This window comes from Xenopus laevis, chromosome 2S (assembly GCF_017654675.1).
Source record: "Xenopus laevis strain J_2021 chromosome 2S, Xenopus_laevis_v10.1, whole genome shotgun sequence".
Classification (NCBI taxonomy): domain Eukaryota; kingdom Metazoa; phylum Chordata; class Amphibia; order Anura; family Pipidae; genus Xenopus; species Xenopus laevis.
The window spans coordinates 22715695-22738271 of record NC_054374.1 but is presented as its reverse complement, the minus strand read 5'-3'; the positions used below and the strand labels follow the sequence as shown (position 1 = coordinate 22738271).

The window sequence follows — 22577 nt, the reverse complement described above, 5'->3', positions numbered from 1 at the left end:
ATCAGGCCCATCACCACAGTGTCATCAGCAAACTTGACAATGGAGGAAGTGTCTGATGTCGATACACAGTCGTAAGTATACAGTGAGTATAGAAGAGGGCTTAAAACACAGCCCTGAGGTGCTCCAGTACTGAGCGAGATGGAGGAAGAAACGTGTTCCCCCACCCTCACTGATTGTGGTCTGTCTGTGAGAATGCTGAACTATAATCTATGAACAGCATCCTAACATAATTCCCTCTACCAGAGTCTAGGTGACTCAGGGAAGTGTGTAGCAGGTGTGATATGGCATCACATGTTGACCGATTTGTACGGTATGCAAACTGTAAAGGGTCGATGGTGGCAGGAAGTGTGGAAGTGATGAAGTCTCTGACTAGTCGCTCAAAACACTTCATCACTACTGAAGTCAGTGCTACTGGCATAATTGGGAAATAAAAATGTGCTACAGGTATAGGACCAGAATGCCTGGGACTTGGGGTTTTCTGGATAACAGGTCTTTCTGTAATTTGGATCTTCATTCCATGATTTACTAGAATATCATATAAACATTAAATAAACCAAATAAGCTGGTTTATTTGGATCAAGTACAAGCTACTGTTTTATTATTACAGAGAAAAAGGAAATAATTTCTATAAAGTTGATTTATTTAATTTAGGCATGTCCAAACTCCGGCCTGCGCGACAATTTGCAGCCGTAAACAAGGATTCGCCCATTCAAGGGCAAACCCGGATTAAAATTGGCAAGCAACTGGCCTATCATCTTGCTGCACCGGCTGTGCGCAGTGATGTAATCACACGCGAATTTGACCCATTTCGTTTCGCCAAAAAATCGCCGCCATCTTTTTTTTTTTGACGCACCACGCCTATGGGCATCATTTCCGTGGCGAAACAAGGTGAAAAAATTCGCCCATCCCTAATCACACATTAGCGTGTGCGCTTGACTTCATGACGTCACTGGATTAAGCGCTAGTTCTCGCCAGAGGCTGCCATTCCACCCACGTGCCTTCTAATTTTTCTTGCACATCAGCATCGTCACTGACTCATCCCACCAGGTGATAATGTTTATATAATATACGTCAACATATCAAAATACCCACGCCTAACTAAAACCTCTACAACCTGGATTTTCAAATTGATTGGAGGGCTCCCTTCTGTCAGACTGGGTCTCATTCTAAGGTCAGAAAAATAGAATATAGAAATGAAAGGAATAAGAAAATAAAATTTAGCCTAAATGAGAAAACAATAAATGTTTTAAACAAGTAAATAGAAGAAAAAAACAGAAAAGTAGGAAAAACAGGAAAAAAAAAGATGAAAAGGAAAAAAGCAGAAGAATGGAAAAAAAAGAAGAGGGACAAGAAAATGATTTTATAGTTTTTTTCAGTTGACAACATATATGTGCAATCAACATACTTAATTTACAAAAAAGTTGCAAAGTGCTACTGTGCATTCAGAATACAGGTATGGGAACTGCTTTAGTAACAGGGGGTTTCCAGATAAGGGATCTTTCTGTAAATTGGATCTCCATACCCAATGGTTCAAAGAAAGGCTGAATGGTCGGCCCCCACACATTTTCATCTCACCAAATCTGGCCCTTGTTGCAAAAAGTTTGGACACCCCTGATTTAATTATAATGTAGTCAATGGGAGATGGCCTTTCCCTAATTCTGAGATTTCTGGCTAACAGGTTTCCGGATAACAGATCCCATACCTGTACTACCAGATAAAAAAATAGGGTGCTAGGAATTATTTTTGTAATTGGGCCCTAAGGTGTCTATTTAGAGCAGGTGTCAATCTGTTAGAAGCAATATTTCCGGCAACACCAGCAGCTGAAATATACCAGGGTCTCTCTAACATGTACAGGGTTTGGTATATTGGTATTTTTCCCAAAGGGACTAACCACTACTCAGAATGAATGATGTGGAGAATAGAGAGCCCCCTTCTTGAATAATTACATGAGCAAACAGTACATGGTTACTGCATAATATTTGTTATAATGTTATTCATCATCATTCTTGGTGTTTCCTGTATTTCACAGTCAGATGAAAGTCAGGCAGTTTTAGCGAATGCTGTACGTTTTATATGTGTATTTGTATTATTTGTCACTGTATATATTCTTCCTTATTAATGTTTCATGTAGAATATATATCTGTGTGATTGATTGGTGCAGTTTCACAGCAGTGGCAGATGTGGCAGGTGCTAGAATGTTGCTATTGGATAAATAAAGTGGAACAGAACATTCAGAGGCAACACAGTAACATGGTTCATATGTCTGTTATTAGGGAAACCCCAATCATCCAATCATTAATTAGCTTTTATTGGCCTAGTTAAGTTATAATAATAATAAAAACAGATATTAGATGTCCATTGTATCAGTGACAATCCTGACTTCGGCTGTTGGGGGAACGATAGGATTAGTAGTCCACCCATAGCTGCAGGTTGCAAATCTGTGATTTTCATTTTACTAGTAGAGTCATTTATGTTAACTGAGCATTAGATAAGATTCATAACTAGAGACAACTGTCCTGCAAAGTGAAAGCATATATACATATATATATATATATATATATATATATATATATATATATATATATATATATATATATATATATATATATATATATAATGCAATAGTTGACAGCACTCCAAGGATAATATGCACACAATACTTGAATAGTCAAACAGTGGAGGTTTATTAAGATCCAATGTTTCGGCTCCACACAGGAGCCTTTGTCAGGGAACAAACACACAGTGCACAAAACAATGTTTAAATGAAGCCAAAATGGCGCCAAAACAGCAGGCATGGAGCGCATGTCAATCACCATTAAGGGGTTAAAAACAATGAACCAACTGCCATATATATGTACCTTGTGTTTGAGGCCGTTGTATGTGAGAGACCATGGGTTCGTCCTTCTATCCCCAGCGGAGAACCGGGTGCCGGTACATTGCTGCAAGAACCTGTTCTTCATGCTGAAGCGGTGGACCGGAACCACTGTGTTCAGTCAAGCTGCTGAGAGTAGACGCTTTGCGTCGTTGCTAGGCAACCCACTGAGCGCGACCGTAGCAAAAGCGCATTGCTACGATCGCGCTCAGTGGGTTGGCATAAATTCGCTAGCGAACTGGACCTACTCTAGTGCTACTTCGCACCCTTACACCAGGCGAAGTTGGGCTCTGGCGAAGGGACATAACTACACTAATTCACTAACTTGCGCATTTTACTGAACGTTAACTCTTGCGCCAGACTTGCCTTCGCCACCTCAGACCAGGCGAAGTGCAATAGAGTAGATAGGGATTGCTTCAAAAAAAGTCCCAAAAAACGCTGGCGTCTTTTCCTTTTTTAAGGGTGATAGGCTGAAAAAGATTGTACATTTTTTGGGGGGTACCCTCCTTCCCCCCTACATTTCCTAACATATGGCACCTAAACTATACAGTGGGCACATGTATAGGGCAAAATAACAACTCTATTTTATTTTATGACGCTTTCCCAGGCTTGTGTAGTGTAATGTATTTGCTGCTACATATACGTCCATTGTACTTTAACTTGGCGCCGTATGCAAATTAGCGTAACTTCGCTTTGCTTGACGAATTAACGCTAGCGCAACTTTGCTACCTTTCGCCTCCCTGAGCGCAACTTAAGATTTTAGTGAATTAGCGGCGCCCTGTCGCCTGGCGAAGGCTGCGCTAGTGCAACTACGCCCATAAACTCGAAATTCGACCGATCAAATGTATAAAAATGTTCTGATACAAATACAGCCAGTAGTGGGTCGACAGACTCATGGACACTGTAGCAAACCTTTCCTTGCATCAGATTTTGTTTGATCCTGAATGGAAAATGTTCATGTTCAATATCAATCATGTTATTAATTCTATTTGAAACATTTTATTCTTTCCAAATGGGAATCACAATATCGTTTTCTTCTCTTCCAGTGTCCAGTGAAGATCTACATGCCAGCCTATATTTTGTCAATGCATCTGTGCAAGAGGTAGTGTTTGCAAGTACTTCGGGGACACTGGTGCCCTGTCCTGCGGGAGGGATCCCTCCTGTGACACTCAGATGGTACCTAGCAACGGGCGAGGAGATCTACGATGTCCCGGGGATCCGCCACGTCCACCACAACGGCACTCTCCAAATTTTCCCCTTCCCTCCTTCAAGCTTTAATAACTTAATCCATGATAATACTTACTATTGCACAGCTGAAAATCCTTCAGGGAAAATCAGGAGTCAGGATGTCCACATTAAGGCCGGTAGGTAACTTATACATGTTACAGTATATGTGCTAGTACAGGTATGGGATCTGTTATCTTGAAACCCGTTATCCAGAAAGCTCTGAATTATGGAATGGCAGCCTCCCATAGACTCCATTTTATCCAAATGTTTTAAAATCATTTAAAAACTATAAAACAGTAGCTTGTACTGGATCCCAACTAAGATATAATTAATCCTTATTGGAAGCAAAACCAGTCTATTGGGTTTATTTCATGTTTACATGATTTTCTATAAGGCTTACGGTATGAAGATTCAAATTTCGGAAAGATCCATATTCAGAAAACCCCATGTCCTGAGCATTCTGTATAACAGGCCCCATACCTGTAATGTTATTTCCAAGTAGAAAAGACAAGTTTTAACATTTACCTTTAAGTCAATATGCTGTATGCACAATACCAGAACAAGTCTTATTATTAAAGGATAAGGAAAGTCTGTTTGAACTTGGGGGTGCTAAATGTTAGTAGCATTGACTTACCTGAAACCTCTGGGTGGGGCTCCTATCAGCAGAAAACTGCACCGGCCCTGGGTGATACCAGTGACACGTATTGATCCTCTTCCAGCTTCTTCTTTCTTCAAATTTCGACAGGCAAAAGCATGTGCAGTTGAATGAAATAGCCGAGTTTTTAGTTAAAGTTTGGCTTTTCGTTCTGCTGCGCATGCGCAACCTCACAAAGAAAGAAGAAGCAGGAAGAAGATCTCTTTGTGGTGCTCACTGGTATAACCTCGGCCTGTGCAGTTTTCTGCCGATAGGAGCACCGGTCTGGAGTTTCAGGTAAGTAAATACAATCACTTGGGGTGCCTAACATTTGGCACCCCCAAGTGCAAACAGACTTTACTTCTCCTTTAAATACTAAAATGAGTCTGTTACTATTTCTTGTATTTAATATGTGCATTAAGAATACTTTATTTTCATCTGTCTTCCTCTTTCTGGTAAATGCGAGGGAATCATTTAGTCCTACTCTTCCTCCCTGTTCATTTTCTTCTCTATGATGAACACCTCTGCCCGAGATTACTGGCAGCAGTTTTATTTGTTCAGTGTATATATGTAACACTCCCACACACTTTTTTGTAACATGTTTGTGCAAGGTTGGGGCTGGCATATGGGCATATTCCTGTGTGCCTTGGTACTTTTAGCATGTTATACAAACTGGGGCAATCATAGGAAATCACTGGCTCTGATTTTGCATGTACTTAGGAATATATGGGCATGGTACAGTAAGAAATTGAAACCAGGGCCAGAACTATATGTAGGCAGAAGAGGCATGTGCCTCGGAAACTTTGTGACTTTTGTGCGCATGCGCAGTTGGAGGAATTTGCCGGTAAGGAGCTACTGTGCATGTAACTTTCGGCGCATGCGCAGAAGATCCTTACCGGTAAATGCCTTGTACTGCGCATATGCCAAAAAACGCTGGTCAAAGCAAGAAGAAGAGCGCTCGGAAGAAGATGGTGCTCGTGAACTCGGCAGCAGAGGACCTGTGCCGAGGGGTGAGTAACAAGTTAGGGGCATTTTCCCAGGGGGGGCAGGTAGGCCGGGGGGGAGCAGGGCCTACACAGGGGAGGGGGGGAAGGGTTTTTTTCCCCATACAGGTTGACTTCTCCTTTAAGCAACAGATAGTTTATATCATATTAAGTGACATATTAAAGAATCTTACCAAACTGGAATATATATTTACATAAATATTGCCCTTTTACATCTCTTGCCTTGAACCCCCATTTCGTGATGGTCTGTGTGCTGCCTCAGAGATCACCTGACCAGAAATACTGCAGCTCTAACTGTAACAGGAAGAAGTGTGGGAGCAAAAGACAGAACTCTGTCTGTTAATTGGCTCATGGAACAAGTATGGTTTGTTTGGTATATTTGTGTGCACTGTGAATCGTACGATCACAGGGGGAGGCCCTTATTTTTAAAAATTTTGCATTTATGATTACCCAATGGCACATACTACTAGAAAAGTATATTATTGTGAAAATGGTTTATTTACATGAAGCAGGGTTTTACATATGAGCTGTGTTATGCAATATCTTTTTATAGAGACCTACATTGTTTGGGGGGGGAATAGTTTTCCTTTAAGGCACCCGAGGGCCTGTGCCTAGAGCGGCAGGTTTTGGGGGGGCAGGTTTTGGGGTGCCTTTGAATTATTTTTTTGAAATTAAAAATAAAATCCACAGGGTTTCCATTGGACATCCGGTGAAAGAGCTGGGGGGCGAGGGGTAGGGGGCCGGACTGGTTTGCAGAAGTGACGTCACATGCACGTGGTGCGTGATGTCACTTCTGCGACATCCGCGTGGGACATCAAACGCACAACACGCTGATGTCACACGCACAATGTAGGTGATGTATTTGGGTGCAATGCCTAGGGCAGCATCGGAACTAAATACAGTTCTGTTGGTGCGTTTTAGAATGGAGGTCCACCTGTCACCACTCTGTGTGGGTCAAGCAGGTTTCTGTCACGAGAAATATCTGTTTCCCTAAGCATTAAGGTGATATAATCTTATGCTCTGCAAAGTTTGCTGCTTGTCTGGAGTAATTTATAGAGGAAGCAGACCTCGCAGTTGCAGGGGGGGCTGGGGAAAACTGGGCCCAAAATGCTTCCTCTATAGCCAACAAGAATCCCCTCTTCTCCAACTGCTCTTTTATCTGCGGCAGGAGCGCATTAGCATGGGGTGGATAGTGGGCGTAGTCTGGGTGCGGGAGTGGGCAGGGTCTGGGATTAGAGTGGGCAGAGTCTGGGAGGAGAGTGGGCAGAGTCTGGGAGGAGACTGGGCAGAGTCTGGGAGGGGAGTGGGCAGAGTCCAGTTGGGAAGTGGTCGGAGGCGGGAAGTGGGTGGAGGATGGGAGTGCAATGGGCCTTTCTGGAAATTTTTTTGCAGGGGGGCCGAAGCACTCTAGTTACACCATTGCTAACAACCAAGTACTATTTACTGTATAACTGTTTGACAGCAAACACCTGATTGGTTTCCATGGGTAACTAGACCTGGGTAACATTATCTTATGCTGTTACAACATTTAATCCCTTCAGGTGCAACATCACATGGTGTGGGTCATTGACTCGTTAATGAAACATTGCTTTTCACAGTGGCAAAAGAAAGCTTGCTGTAATTGAAAAATGTTCCCGTATGACAGTAACAACTTTGCACACAATCTGATTTTTAACCCATATGCGCTCAAAAAAAAATCATAAGGTTACAATCTGCTAAAATTTGTTTATTTTAAAATGTGCATTATCCTGTGATATGTGCTAAAACCTGCGTTTGTATTGACAATCATATTGAGGTTGAATGTTTATATGAATAATAATGAGTAGGACTTGCCGTATGGCATGTTTCTATTAACAATAAGGTGTAGGAGTTGCCATATGCTGATCATTCGCTGATGACAAAGTGGAATATTTTCGATTTGATATCACTAATGCACGCTTAGCTTTATAGGTAGAAACTTTTACAGAAGTGTCTCTTAAATATAGAACTGTGCTTGATTTATGCAGCAAAACTTCCTTTGCAAAAATGTATAGTTTTTTCTGGACACAAAAAAACTTTTTATAGTCTCGTTTTTCATTCTGGGTATTGCAATGATGACCTATGAACTGGCCAAATCCAGAAAGGGAAACGCTCAGTGATGCAATGTTATTGTTATATGGGTAATGCACCCTTTAAAGGCCCATTTAACTCAACACAGTGCCTGTGCCTCTCTATAGGGCAGATTTACTAAAGGGCAAATTGTCACCAGCAACTGCTTCGCATCCATCGCTATACTTCGTCAGGCGCAAGTGCACTCAGATTGCATTAACACACCTGAATGTGGAATTTTGTCATGGGCACCGAACGATGGCGACTTTTTGCTAGCAGTACTTCGGCAAAGTGAGCATTTGAAAGTGATAATACGCTAGAGTTCATTTGTGCCTAGCGAAACTTCACTAGGGATCTTGCGCTCAGGTCAATTTGCATAGGGCAGGACATTTGGGGGCCGATTCACCAAGGGTCGAATATCGAGGGTTAATTAACCCTCGATATTCGACTGGGAATTAAAATCCTTCGACTTCGAATATCGAAGGATTTTAGCGCAAATAGTTTGATCGAACGATCGAAGGATTATTCCTTCGATCGAACAATTAAATCCTTCGAATCGAACGATTCGAAGGATTTTAATCCAACGATCGAAGGATTATCCTTCGACCAAAAAAACTTAGGAAAGCCTATGGGGACCTTCCCCATAGGCTAATATTGACTTCGGTAGCTTTTAGATGGCGAACTAGGGGGTCGAAGTTTTTTCTTAAAGAGACAGTACTTCGACTATCGAATAGTCAAACGATTTTTAGTTCGAATCCTTCGATTCAAAGTCGAAGTCGTAGTCGAAGGTCGAAGTAGCCCATTCGATGGTCGAAGTAGCCCAAAAAACACTTAGAAATTCAAAGTTTTTTTACTTCGAATCCTTCACTCGAAGTTAGTGAATCGGCCCCTTAAAGTTGTATGGATGTCTTTATTTCAAATGTTGGTGCATATATGTACAAATTACACTTTTAAAAAACACATGTCCAGGGAACCTTAATAAAGACAAGAGAGTTATTCTAATGCCCTACACATGTGCCCACTGTAAACTTAATGTTCCATATGTTAGCAAATGTATGGGGAAAACCAGTTACTCAAGTAATGTTCGTTAGGTCTTTTGCAGGCAATCAGGCTGAAAAAAGTAAAAGACGCTTGTGTTTTTTTTTATGCATTTTTGGTTTACAGAATATGTGACAGAACATTGAGGAAGCTCTAGCTACTTTAATGCATTCACCTGGTCTGAGGTGGCGAAGGCAACTCTGGTGGAAGAGGTAACGTTGAGTAAAACCCGCATTTTGGTGAATTTGCAGAGCAGTGTCCGTTCGCCAGAGCAAAAAGTCGCCTGGATGACAGCTAGCGCCTGTCTCTTTCGCTAGCGAATTGGCTCCTGTGCCCATTAGTAAATTGGCGATGTCCCTGTGGGTGTCAACCCCTATATTTTTTCAGTGTGTGAACTGAAAAGGGCTGCACTGTGCAAGTAGTATCGCTCCATTAAAGCTTGCTCCATCCGTAAGATCTTACAGCACTTCTTAGATTGTTACTTGACAAATAGGACAATCTTGGACTTGTTAAAAGGTGTGTTAGTCTTTGCCCTTATTCCTACAAAGATTTCTGATAGATCTCTGACTGGGGTACTAGCAGAACTGTATCTTGCTGTGGAGTAAATGTCTGCTCAGCTGTATAGGCCTGTTTATCTAATGCTGCCGCAGCACCTTATTTAGGGCATCTAACAAGCTAGTTAGTCCTCTTCCCTGACATGGAATTCTCCCATTTATTAATATGTCCCTTGGTATAAATAATTACAGGAGCCTATCATGCTTCAGCATTTGAAACAGAACTGTGGGCTGCCTAAGGCCTTCATAAGTTCCATAGACTCTTCTTCTCTGTATCCATTTTTGGCATATTAGATCTTTTACCCTTTCACATGTTAAACACTGGACAATACTGATAGAGTCCAACAACGGTGGAATCTAATGTTAATATACCTTGCAGCAGGTGGTTTCTATCTATGGATATCATATGATGAGATGTAACTAGATCAAAACAGCTGTCTGAAATTTGGATTTGTGGCTCTGAATTCCAGGCTGCTGGTAAACTGATAAACCAGCAGTATTGGATACATAGTTGGCTTCAGGGAATGCCATGTATATGTGTGTTATACAGAAAACTTTAAGGGGGTTATTTATTAAGCAAAAAATCTAAAAAAATTCAGGTTTTTTTTTAGTATGAAATCCAAATTTTTAGTGGAAAAAACCTTGAATTTTTCAAGATTGATTATACCCCGAGGATGGAAAAAATCAAATTCTGAAAATCCAACATCAAATCTGGCAAGCATGGCTGCTCCTATCACATGTGGGGCCCAATTGGGACCATGTTGGCGGGGCCCCTAGACAAAGTGTTGCTGGCTACTGACACACCAAGTATTTAGGAAAATAAGGGCATACAGGCACAAAATAGAAAGGAAAGGGGCAGACAAGGTAACATAATAGGGGCACACAGGGTAAGAGAGAGAGGGAGGAAATAGGAGAGTGGACTGGGCCAATTAGTTTGGGGCTGGGCCGATTCAGCTTGGGAGCAGGCTTGGTTGGATTGGGGGCAGGCAGGGCCTAGCAAGGTTGGAGGAAAGCTGGGCCTATGAGAGTTGGGGGCAGGCTAGACCTATGGATTTGGGGATGGGCTGGACTCTCAAAGTTGGGGGCAGGCCAGGCAGCATCATGTGCTGAGGGAAATATTATCTGTGCTGCCCTGTGGTGCGGGGCCCCCCAGAGGTGCGGGCCCAATTGGTCCAATTGGCCTAAGGCCGGCCCTGCTGGCAAGGTTGTGTATAAGTCAATGGGAGTAAGCCCAAAAATCTCACTATAGTATTTTGTACTGTTCAGGCAAAAATCCGTAAAAATTCAGGTTTTTCGGGAAAAAGCCCGAAAAAAACCCCCAGCGATTTGGGAAAAAAACTCGTATGATTTATGTTTTTGCTAGAGTTTTTGCCTAATTAAATTGTGTGTTTTTACAAATAAAGAAGGTCTCGTCATGGATTCTAGTTTAGATTTTCATAAATAACCCTCTTAATGTCTATGGAAAAATACCCCTAAACTTCTTAAGTAAGGAGGCATCTGAGGTAAAAAACACATTATTATTTCATCTTTAAAATCTTCTTCTAATTATCAGAGGAACAGTATAAAGCAAACAGAATGCCCAAATGTGCTCTCTGCTTGCTGTTCAAACTCTTGAGCCAACCCTTATAGTTTATAGTGTATCAACAGATTCCTATATATATATATATATAATACACAAAAGCCATGAATATCCTGTAAATGATATCCTTATAAACGGTGAGTAGTGATGTCATCAGTTATAAACGGTGAGTAGTGATGTAATTTCTGTCACATGACTCACTAAAATTTGTGTATTATAATTAATAAAGTACCCCCAGTTGTAAAATATGAGGATATTATAAGTTACCTCGGAGTTCCATGACCTGTATAAAAACACTCGGCCTTCGGCCTCGTGTTTTTATATGGTCATGAAACTCCTCGGTAACTTATAATATCCTTATATTTTACAAGAGGGGGTACTTTATTCACTATATATATATATATATATATATATATATATATATATATATATATATATATATATATATATATATACTGTATATACACATACACACAAAGTACTTAAAGGGGTTGTTCCCCGTCCAATACATTGTTCAGCTGGTTTCAGATAATTCACCAGATATAAACACTTTTCCAATCATTTCCTATCTTCTTTCTTATGCTTTGTTCTCATTAGCAGAATCTCTGAGTTTCATTAAATACAGTTTATTTAATACAATAGTTGCTAATATTCCCCCACAGATACTGCTGAGAAATGTATCAACTAATGGAGCAAATCGTAACAGTTCAGAATCTGAACCTGGATCACTGAGCTGCCAGACTGAAACACCAGAGAAAGGAACAATAAACTTTAAGGGGCCGATTCACTAAGCTCGAGTGAAGGATTCGAATGAAAAATACTTCGAATTTCGAAGTATTTTTTGGGTACTTCGACCATCGAATGGGCTACTTCGACCTTCGACTACGACCTTCGACTTCGATTCGAACGATTCGAACGAAAAATTGTTCGACTATTCGACCATTCGATAGTCGAAGTACTTTCCCTTTAAAAAAAACTTCGACCCCCTACTTCGGCAGATAAAACCTACCGAAGTCAATGTTAGCCTATGGGGAAGGTCCCCATAGGCTTGCTAAACTTTTTTTGATCGAAGGATTTTCCTTCGATCGTTGGATTAAAATCCTTCGAATCGTTAGATTCGAAGGATTTAATCGTTCGATCGAACGAAAAATCCTTCGATCGATCGAACGAACGTTTAGCGCTAAATCCTTCGACTTCGATATTCGAAGTCGAAGGATTTCAATTCGAGGGTCGAATTTCGAAGTATTTTTTACTTCGAAATTCGACCCTTAGTGAATCGGCCCCTAACCTTCAATATTGGGGGGAAAATGTAAAACATGAAAAATGGAAAACATTTGAAAAAGTCTTTATTTCTAATGAACAATGTGAAAATAACTGGACTGAGAAAAGTGTTTTGAAGCTGAACAACTTCTTGAACCATACGTAAACTCCGAACCTATAGGCTATGCTATATATATAATTTTTTAATGTCTATGGTAGTTTGGTGTCCCTGCAGTGGTATTGTGGAATATGTATCTTCAAAGTTAAGATGAGCCTAGTAATAAAAATGGGCCTGCATTAAAGTGGAATTGACACATAATTGTCTTGATTCATTAAAATGCTGTAATGAACTCTGAGTAGCTCTACAGATTTCTAGCAAGATGCATATGTGTGTTTAAATAAAAAAAACTGATTCCTTATACGCTTATATTCCATAATTACAGTTATATTGGTTATGCTTTAAGAAATGTACGTTTTTTTTTATGAGAGAGAGAGAGAGAGAGAGAGAGAGAGGGGCAAATTCACTAAGCGCCGAAGCGCCGAACGCTAGCGTTAATTCGCTAGCGTTTGGCATTTTCATTACTGCGCAAATTCACTAACGAACGCTGGCGTAGTTTCGCTAGTGTTACTTCGCACCCTTACGCCAGGCGAATTTTCGCTAGCGACGTAACTACGCAAATTCACTAACTTGCGCAGTGTACTGAACGCTACCTTTTACGCTAGACTTCCTTCGCCATCTCAGACCTGGCGAAGCGCAATAGAGTAGATAGGGATTGTTTCAAAAAAAGTCAATTTTTTTTCTAAGTCCCAAAAAACGCTGGCGTGTTTTCTACATGATGGGTGATAGGCTGAAAAAGATCGAAAAATTTTTTGGGGCTCCCCTCCTTCCCCCCTACATTTCCTGACTCATGGCAACTTACCTAGACAGTGGGCACATGTGTAGGGCAAAATAAAATTTTTATTTGCTGATTTGAAGGTTTTCTAGGCATTTGTAGTGCTGATACGTATTCCTCCATTGAAATTTGAATTTGGCGCCGTATGCAAATTAGCCTTCGCTAGCGTAACTTCACTTTACATAGCGAATCAACGCTAGCGCAACTTCGCAACCTTACGCTACCCCTGAGCGCAACTTCGGATTTTAGTGAATTTGCAGAGCGCTGGCGAAACTACGCCTGGCGGCAAAGCGCGGCGAAGTTGCGCCTGGCGAAACTACGAATGTTAGTGAATTTGCCCCAGAGAGAGAGAGAGAGAGAGAGAGAGTGTCCGCTGAAGGTTTAAAGTTAAATTGCTGTCTCGGCAATTAATTAACTAGCTGGGCAATTAACTGAGTGGAACAGGAAGCTATTGGCAGTTAGATGTATATGTCATAGATGTTCCAATAATAGTCCAGATTCAATACAGTGAGGAAAAAATCTCATGGTTTATCACGTGAAAACTCATGGATGGGAATAAATTCAAATTTTTTTCTGAAAAGAATCTCAAATTGAATCAAATTGAAAATAGTGATGTGCGAAAATTTTCACCAAGATTCACCATAAAAATGATGGCAATAGGCTCAAATGGGTGAAAAAAACTTGTTGTGCGTCAAAAATGTAGTCGCCCATTGACTTCGATGCATTTCTGTGATGATCATGGTCATGATTGTGTTCTCTTTTTTTTTTAGTTTTACGGGAACCCTACACGGTCCGGGTGGATGATCAGAAAGCCATGAGAGGCAATGCAGTAGTCTTCAAGTGCATTATCCCCTCCTCTGTGGAGGCGTACGTCACTGTTGTCTCATGGGAGAAAGACACAGTCTCAATTGTCTCAGGTAGGTCGCTCTAGTTTTATTTCTGCTTATGTGTTCCTGTTATTAGGTATCTGCTTACTCAGGGTTGGAGGGATGGGACACCAGGTGAAATATTGGTGGGCCCCTGACCCTGTTGGGGTACCTGTTGGACCCTAGGTACCCCAGTCTGACTCTGTACTTGCTAAAGTTTCAACCCTCTTAGGCCATTCCCAGCTGAACTGGCACATAATTTGTCCATGTCGGGGCATAAAAATAATAGTTTTACTGGCCCATGTACAGTACATTTGGGGGCAGATTTATTAAGGGTCGAATAGTAAATTTAAAAAAATTGGTGTCAAAATTCACATAAATGTGAATTCAAATGTGAGATTTATAACACCTCGACCATGGAAACCATTCTAATTTGAATATTTGCCACCTAAAACCTGCCAAATTCATTTACAAATCAATGGCAGAGGTCCATTGACCTATTTGGATATGTTTATAGCCTTCCTGACGTTTGAGTTTTTTTCAGGGTGTCATTAGATTCGAGTTTCGTTCTTATTCGATTAGAATACTAAATACATTTTCAGATCGTTCCCATTCAATCGTATTTTAAGGGGCCCATTGACTTAGCTCGAGTGAAGGAATAGAAGAAAAAATACTTCGAATTTCAAATGTTTTTTTTGGCTACTTTGACCATCGAATTGGCTACTTCGACCTTCGACTTCGAGTCGAACGATTCGAACTAAAAATCGTTCGACTATTCGACCATTTGATAGTCGAAGTACTGTCTCTTTATAAAAAACTTTGACCCCCTACTTCGCCAAGTAAAACCTACCGAAAATCAATGTTAGCCTATGGGGAAGGTCCCCATAGGCTTTCTAACCTTTTTTTGATCGAAGGAAAATCGTTCCATTAGAAGGATTTAATCGTTCGATCGAACGATTTTTACTTCGATCGTTCGATCTAACGAATTGCTGTAAATCCTTCTACTTCGATATTCGAAGTCGAAGGATTTAACTTCGACAGTCAAATATCGAGGGTTAATTAACCCTTGATATTCAACCCTAAGTAAATGTGCCCCTAAATGTTCAAATGTTTTCATAAATAACCTCCCATTTGAGTTGTGAGTACAGTCAAATTTATAAGAGTAAAAATAAATTCACATCAATTCGATCATTGATAAATGACCCCCTTGGACTTGTATGCCACTTCATATTCCACTGGTATATTATATATATTATATTTTAAAATCTCTTGGAAATGTGAACATAAAACTAAGTTTTAGTAAGTATGTAGAATAATAACTGCTGGTAAATATTACCAGTCGACTCAATCAGATCTCCCGAAGATGTCATTTTTCCTGTTAAGTTTTCCTTTAAAGCAAATATTCAGATATTCAGTTTATGTTCTCTGCTGAATGGAATTTTGTTTTCTTTTTAAATCATAATTTTGTGACTGTATGATGGAAAATCTGAAATGAAAATTGCTTGTTATTGTATTATTGTGGCTCTAAGTATGATCTGTGAATTACCATGCTCTGTTAAAAGCTTTATGAATGAGTCCAGTTGCTTAGGAACAAGGCCTCTGCAGTCGTAACTCTCAATGGGAACTAAATGAAAGTCATTGATTTGGCTCCTGGAATAAAGTGGTCCTCTGTGTAACTGCTGGAAGAGGGAAGCTGGGATGGCCAGTGTGTAGCCTTCTAGGTGGCATTGAACAATCTTTGAACGAGCCTATGAGTAAGTGCCCACTAGTGAATTTGGGGCGTTTCGCTTTGCTGTAAAATTTGTGAATTTCCCACAAAATTCGCGAAATAGCGAAAGATTCACGAAACGGTGCCGGTGTCCCGTTTTTGATGCCGGCGTCCATTTTTTGATGCCGGCACAAATTCTCTGTCGAAAATGTGCGGGCAAATTTTCACTGAAGAATTCTCGTGGCGGTTTTACGAATTTATTCGCCGGCGGCAAACAGTGGGAATTCGCCGTAAATTTGCGCCTGGTGAATAAATTCGCCCATCACTAGTGCCCACCTTTGGCACGAAATACGTCAGGCTACAGTTTGTCCTAATAAAGTTTTTCCATTGTCATAATATTTGGGCTCCGTCTTCACAAAACAGTAAGGGGCACATTTACTGTGCGTCGAATATCGAGGGTTCGTTAACCCTTGATATTCGACCATCGAAGTTAAATCCTTCGACTACGATATTCGATATTTACCACAATTTGTTCGATCAAACGATTCGAAGGATTTGAATCCATCGATCGAACGATTTTCCTTCGATCACAAATTGCTAGGAAAGCCTATGGGGACCTTCCCCATAGGCTAACATTTGTGCTCGGTAGGTTTTAGGTGGCGAAGTAGGTGGTCGAAGTTTTTTTTTAAATAGACATTACTTCGACTATCGAATGGTCGAATAGTCAAACGATTTTTAGTTCGAAACGTTCAATTCGAAGTCATAGTCGAAGGTCGAAGTAGCCAATTCGATTGTTGAAGTAGCCAAAAAATACTTACTTAAAGGGATACGGTCATGGGGAAAAAATTTTTTTTCAAAATGAATCAGTTAATATTGCTGCTCCAGCAAAATTCTGCACTGAAATCCATTTCTCAAAAGAGCAAACAGATTTTTTTATATTCAATTTTTTTTCAAAATGAATCAGTTAATATTGCTGCTCCAGCAAAATTCTGCACTGAAATCCATTTCTCAAAAGAGCAAACAGATTTTTTTATATTCAATTTTGAAATCTGACATGGGGCTAGACATTTTGTCAATTTCCCAGCTGCCCCAAGTCATGTGACTCGTGCTCTGATAAACTTCAATCACACTTTACTGCTGTACTGCAAGTTGGAGTGATATCACCCCCTCCCTTTTTCCCCCAAACAAAAGAACAATGGGAAGGTAACCAAATAACAGCTCCCTAACACATGATAACAGCTGTCTGGTAGATCTTTGAACAGCCCTTAATAGTAAAAACCCATGTCCCACTGAGACACATTCAGTTACATTGAAAAGGAAAAACAGCAGCCTGCCAGAAAGCATGTCTCTCCTAAAGTGCAGGCACAAGTCACATGACCAGGGGCAGCTGGGAAATTGACAATATGTCTAGCCCCATGTCAGATTTCAAAATTGAATATAAAAAAAAATCTGTTTGCTCTTTTGAGAAATGGATTTCAGTGCAGAATTCTACTGGAGCAGCACTATTAAGTGATTCATTTTGAAAAAATGTTTTTTTCCCATGACAGTATCCCTTTAACTCTTAGTATGACTTATTTTAGACAAAATGTAACTGGTTTTCGTTTTTTATTATTTGTTGTTTTTTCAGTTATTTAGCTTTTTATTCAGCAGCTCTCCAGTTTGCACTTTCAGCAATCTGGTTGCTAGGGTCCAAATTATTCCAGTATCTTATTTGAATAAGAGAGGGGCTGATTAGAAAGATGACAAATAAGCAGTAGCAATATCAATAAATGTGTAGTCTTAGAGCATTTGATTTTTAGACAGGGTCAGTGACCTCCCATTTGAAAACTGGAAAGAGTCAGAAGAAGAAGGCACACCATTTAAAAACTGTAAAATAAATAAATAATGAAGACCAATTGAAAAGTTGCTTAGAATTGGACATTCTATAACATACTAAAAGTTCACCACCAGTACAGGTATTGGATCTTTTATACGTAATGGCTGGGATAAGGAGTCAATTTTTAAAGTATCTTGACAGCGCTATATAAATAAATGATGATGATGATGATGATGATGATGATGATGATGATGATGATGATGTTGAAAGTGATACCAAAATGGTACTCTTCAAAATATTCTTGTCCATTAAAATTAAAACTTACCTATAATGGTCTACTGAAGCACAAATATTGACACCACTTATAGAGGAACATAAAGACTTGGATATGTAATGTAAAAGCATCTGGCAAAAAAAAGCACATGCAAAGACAGGTTTAATTTCTGGTTTTAGTGTATTTTAAGGCTATTGAACATTTAAAATGAAAAAATCTAATAGAATTGTTTTGCCACCAATATGGATTTTTGCAGCATAGTTGCCATCAAGTACAAGGTACCATTATATTTGGCCTAGCCATCAGTTTCTTATACTGGAAACCTGTTATCCAGAAAGCTCTGAATTAAAGAAAGGCTGTCTCCTATAGACTCCATTTTATTCAAATAATCACAATTTTTGTTTAAAACAAAATCCCTTTTCTCTGTAATAATAAAACAGTAGCTTCTACTTGATCCCAACTAAGATACAAATAATTCTTATTTGAGGCAAAACCTGGGATTATTTAATATTTACATGACTTTCTAGTAGACTTACGGTAAAAAAGAGCCAAATTACGGAAAGATCCGTTACCTGGAAAACCCCTGGTCCCGAGCATTTTGGGTAACAGGTCCCTGAATATACTTCACAAAAATAGTTCAAAATCCATTAAAAAAATAAATTTTTATTCAATTCACATATTAAAAAATTGTTTACATACTGTCCCCATGACAGTCCACCAACGCGTTTCGTACCCCTCAGTACTCGGTATTCATAGGTGATAATGTCAACATCACAACAGTCCCAAATTTAAAACCATCAGTTTCTTAAAAACTATTATATATGAGACATGATTTACAGTTGTGCTAACTATTGGCCTGCCCTAGTTTTTTGGAAAAGGCATTTTATCCTGCATTTGCACAGGGAGTTATTTCTGAATGCCAGAATGCCCTCTCTTTGATGGACTGTATTCATAAGCTGGAAAATGAATCCCCCAATGAGCACTTTGCGCCGCACATATGCATAAGCCATTCATTATGTATCAGTCGGCAGTGCAGTAAAACTTATTTGCTAATGAATCTAATGGCCGCTGCTTAAACACTGCACCACTAAGCCGTCACAGAAGACCGCATAGTCTGACATATAGCGCTGTGCCTTCACGTGAGAGTGGGATCCACACAAGCCTGTCCTCCATACTGAGCGAGGAGGGAAAAAAAAGAAATCAATAAATCTTTGAATTAATCATGCAGCTGCCAAGGAGAATTATGGGTGCTTAAGATGAAAGGGTTGGTCTATGTCCATAGTAACCATTTGTGGTCTGTCATTGTGAGTACAGGCAGGCTTGTGGTGTAGCCTTTTCTCTTTATTTTAGCCTGGTCAGCAAACCATGGACACTTTAACTGTCTGACAATAGATTTTTATTGGCTATAAATGAATTGCTCCATTGCCGGTAAGATTCATCTCCCTTATTAATGCGGCTGGGTCTGGGGTTTCCACACTGGGTTTTAACGTCTAAACTTCTGGAAATATATTGAGATTTGGGGATAGTATTAGATTTTAGGACTGCTAGCCTTGGATGGGGCTCACAGCAGTTTTTAAACTGCAGCTTCCAGCATCCATGGGCAGCCAGAAGCTGGGAGCGGCAGTCCAACTCAGTACTTGTGCAGTTATCTGTGTTCTGTGTTCTAGGGAGTTTAAGGCTGAGAACTAAAGTTTAACTAAAGAAGTAGCTAGGAATGTTGTACATTGTGTTTTGTGCTTCTGTACCAGCCCAAGGCAACCACAGCCCTTTAGCAGTAAAGATTTGTATTTCCAAAGATGCCCCAGTAGCTCCCCATCTTCTTTTCTACTGATTCACTGCACATGTTCTGTGCTGCTGTCCAGGGTAGGAATGGGCTGACGGGGTTCTAGGAAAAAACTCGATGGGCCCCGGCTCTCGTGGGCCCCGCTGGCCCAAACCAGCTCCCTGTTCTTGCAGCCCAGATTTTTGTCTCCGGCCCGAATGCTTGAAAACATGGTACGCGCATGCAGGTGAATTTGAGTGCTCGCGCACACAGGGGGGTGGTCATGCTGAAGGTGCTGCGGCTCGGGTCCAGAGGGGGATTTGCGGCAGGGTCAGAGCTCGGGGGGGGGGCCTCAGAAAGCAGCCCCACTGGGCCCTGGGTCCACCAGCCCAACCCTGCTGCTGTCACTTACTGAGCTTAGGGACCCACTCACAATAAACAGTACACGTCGAATACAAATATCACAATATAAGGCTGATTAGTAATTAATGCAGATAATTACTACATGGCACAGTGGCGTAACTATCGGGGGATCAGGGGGTGCGATTGGGCCAGGGCCCGCACCCCCTCAGGCCCCCCCCAGCAGCTCACGCGCCATGATTCCCGGGCGGTTCCGGGTGTACGGAGGGGGGCCAGCAGCGCGTCCCGCGCCAGGGCCCTCCCCCCTCTAGTTACGTCACTGACATGGCAGCACAGAAACCAGTGGAACTAGCATCAGAATTTAATAATCAGCCCTGTAGCATCAGCTTATATTACATACCAACCCCTTAATTTGCTGTGCGAGGCACAGGTGGTTCTGGGGCAGGACTCAAAAATATACTTACAATGTGAACCCAGGAAACTCAAATTGTGTCTGCTCACTACCAAACACAGGCTAAACATACATAAGGGAACTACACACATTCCATGTACTTTGAATAGCTCCTTCCTAGTTAAATAATTAGCCAAAAAGCTCAGCGTTAGCTTATCAGGATTTTATTTACTTAGTTGAAATGACTTTACTATTTTCTGCAATTAATATAAACCTGAGGTGTCTGCATAACATTTATGAAGTGTGAATTATAGTGTCTGTGACCTGTAAGTGTGAAGGCAGCCGGGAGTGAGAATTTGACATATTTGGTTAAACTGATGTTTAGTAGCAGCCCAATATCTCACATTCACATATCCATGCTCATTTGCTAGCTGTTTCTAATTGCATTGTAATTTGTATTATTGGATTGCAAAGAGAAACCAAACACTTTCTGCGCTTTTTTCCCCACCAGTTTTTATTTAATCGCTCTCTAAGCACTTTCTTCTAATCAGCTTTAAACGGTAAATGACCTGGCTGTGTCATAATCCTCTACTTTGCCTTTAATACTTAACACCAGTGCACGTAAACAAGTGGCACATACATGGTTACAGTATCTAAAGGTTACTTAATTAGTAAGTTAATACATTAGTGGTGGAATATAAGCACCTCAATCCTTTAAAGGGAAACTGTAAAATAAATATACTACAGCCCTGTTGTGTTCTTTTCTATAATTCCTTTTATAATGTTGTTGTTATTAGCAGCCAGGCAGCTACAGGAAGAAATATCCTATCCCTCACAGTATGTAAAGGACTTGGAAGCAAGGGAACGGCATATCTGCAGCTGGTCACTTGCTGTCTGAATTTTCACCCTGATTTAATTAATGCTTTTCTATTGAAAATTATTAAAACTCACCCTAAAGGAGACATAAGTATGCAGTTGCCACCTTTTGTAAACTAAAGTATCTTACCAGCTGGGGCTGGGGACGGTGGATGAGTGGGCCGGACATTGATATAAAGCGGCAGAGTGATGACAAACATGGTAATGTCATCATGGGAGGACCTGCTATCATAAGTAGAAAAAAGGTTCAATTCAAGGGCCCTACATGGGCAGAACTGGGGCACAACTGAGGAGTATTACAAGTTTACTGGAAGTGCATTGTCAGCATTAAAAATATGTATTAAAAGCCTTGTCCGGGTCAAAACAGAGCAGGATTCTTCTAGATTGATGGTGTGATTGGCCAATCGCAGTTTGCCATGTCATCACCCCGCCTGTGACATCACCTGCTCCACCCCATGACACCATGATACACTCTATGATGTCACCAGCCAACCCCCCCACCCAGACTTTGATCCCCCGAAAGTTGGCAACCCTAGGAAGAACAGGGATGTGGCTTTGACGCACCCAGTATATAATATTAATGGACTGGCATCTCTGCACAGCAAGATTTAAAGGAGTATTTAGGCTTAACAATGAAGTAGGCTAGAATTGCTGCACAGTAGGAATTGGGGTCCAAGGCAAATTTGGCAATAGCACTCCTTACACTATAGCCATTACACAGCAGCTTGTAGCTCCCCATAATCTTATCTGCACATGTTCTGGGCTGCTGTTAGCTGCCATTGCTAAGGTACTAAATCAATTTGCGAATTTCGCTGGAAATTCGCAAATTTTTCGGGAGAAGCGAAATGGGAGAAATTCGGCCATCAGTAGTACAAGCTACTATTTTATTATTACGGAGAAAAAATAAATTTTTAAACAATTTGTACTATTTGGATAAAATGGAGTCTACGGGAGATGGCCTTTCCGTAATTCAGAACTTTCTGCATAATGGGTTGCCAGATAATAATATATGTATATAATGTATATAAAATAAGGTATTATTTTTTCTCTGACCATGACTTTGTGTTTGGCTTCCCAATACCTTATATGTTACACTGTGGTTCTTGGCTTAATAAGTTGAGGATGGGGGATCACTGTAGTAGGCTATCATGCTTGCTTTCTAGATATTTCAAATTGAAGTCAAGGGCCAAATTTAGAAGGAAAATCATTTATGAAAAGTGATAAAAAAAAAAAGTGACGGTAATCAACGCTGGTGTTTGCATGGCTTTTATCAAGCTAACACCTCTTTTGACTCTGGCTACACTGTCACAAAATCAATCCACAGCTTAATACGTGTGATTTCACACGGCATACCTTGGCGATTTCATTGTTTTGT

General features: G+C 40.6%; 1 protein-coding gene across 2 annotated transcripts in view; it reads left to right on the top strand.

The window, feature by feature from the left end:
- The first annotated feature begins 3923 nt into the window (after positions 1-3923).
- LOC108708870 (Down syndrome cell adhesion molecule homolog) overlaps positions 3924-22577 on the top strand; it is a 199659-nt gene continuing 181005 nt past the window's right edge. The window contains exons 1-2 of one of the 2 annotated variants that reach the window (XM_041583437.1): positions 3924-4236; positions 13920-14066. In XM_041583437.1, coding sequence (XP_041439371.1) covers positions 13964-14066 — 103 coding nt within the window. In that variant the 5' untranslated portion in view covers positions 3924-4236; positions 13920-13963. The remainder of the gene's footprint in view (positions 4237-13919; positions 14067-22577) is intronic. The other variant, XM_041583436.1, reaches the window with a different exon arrangement.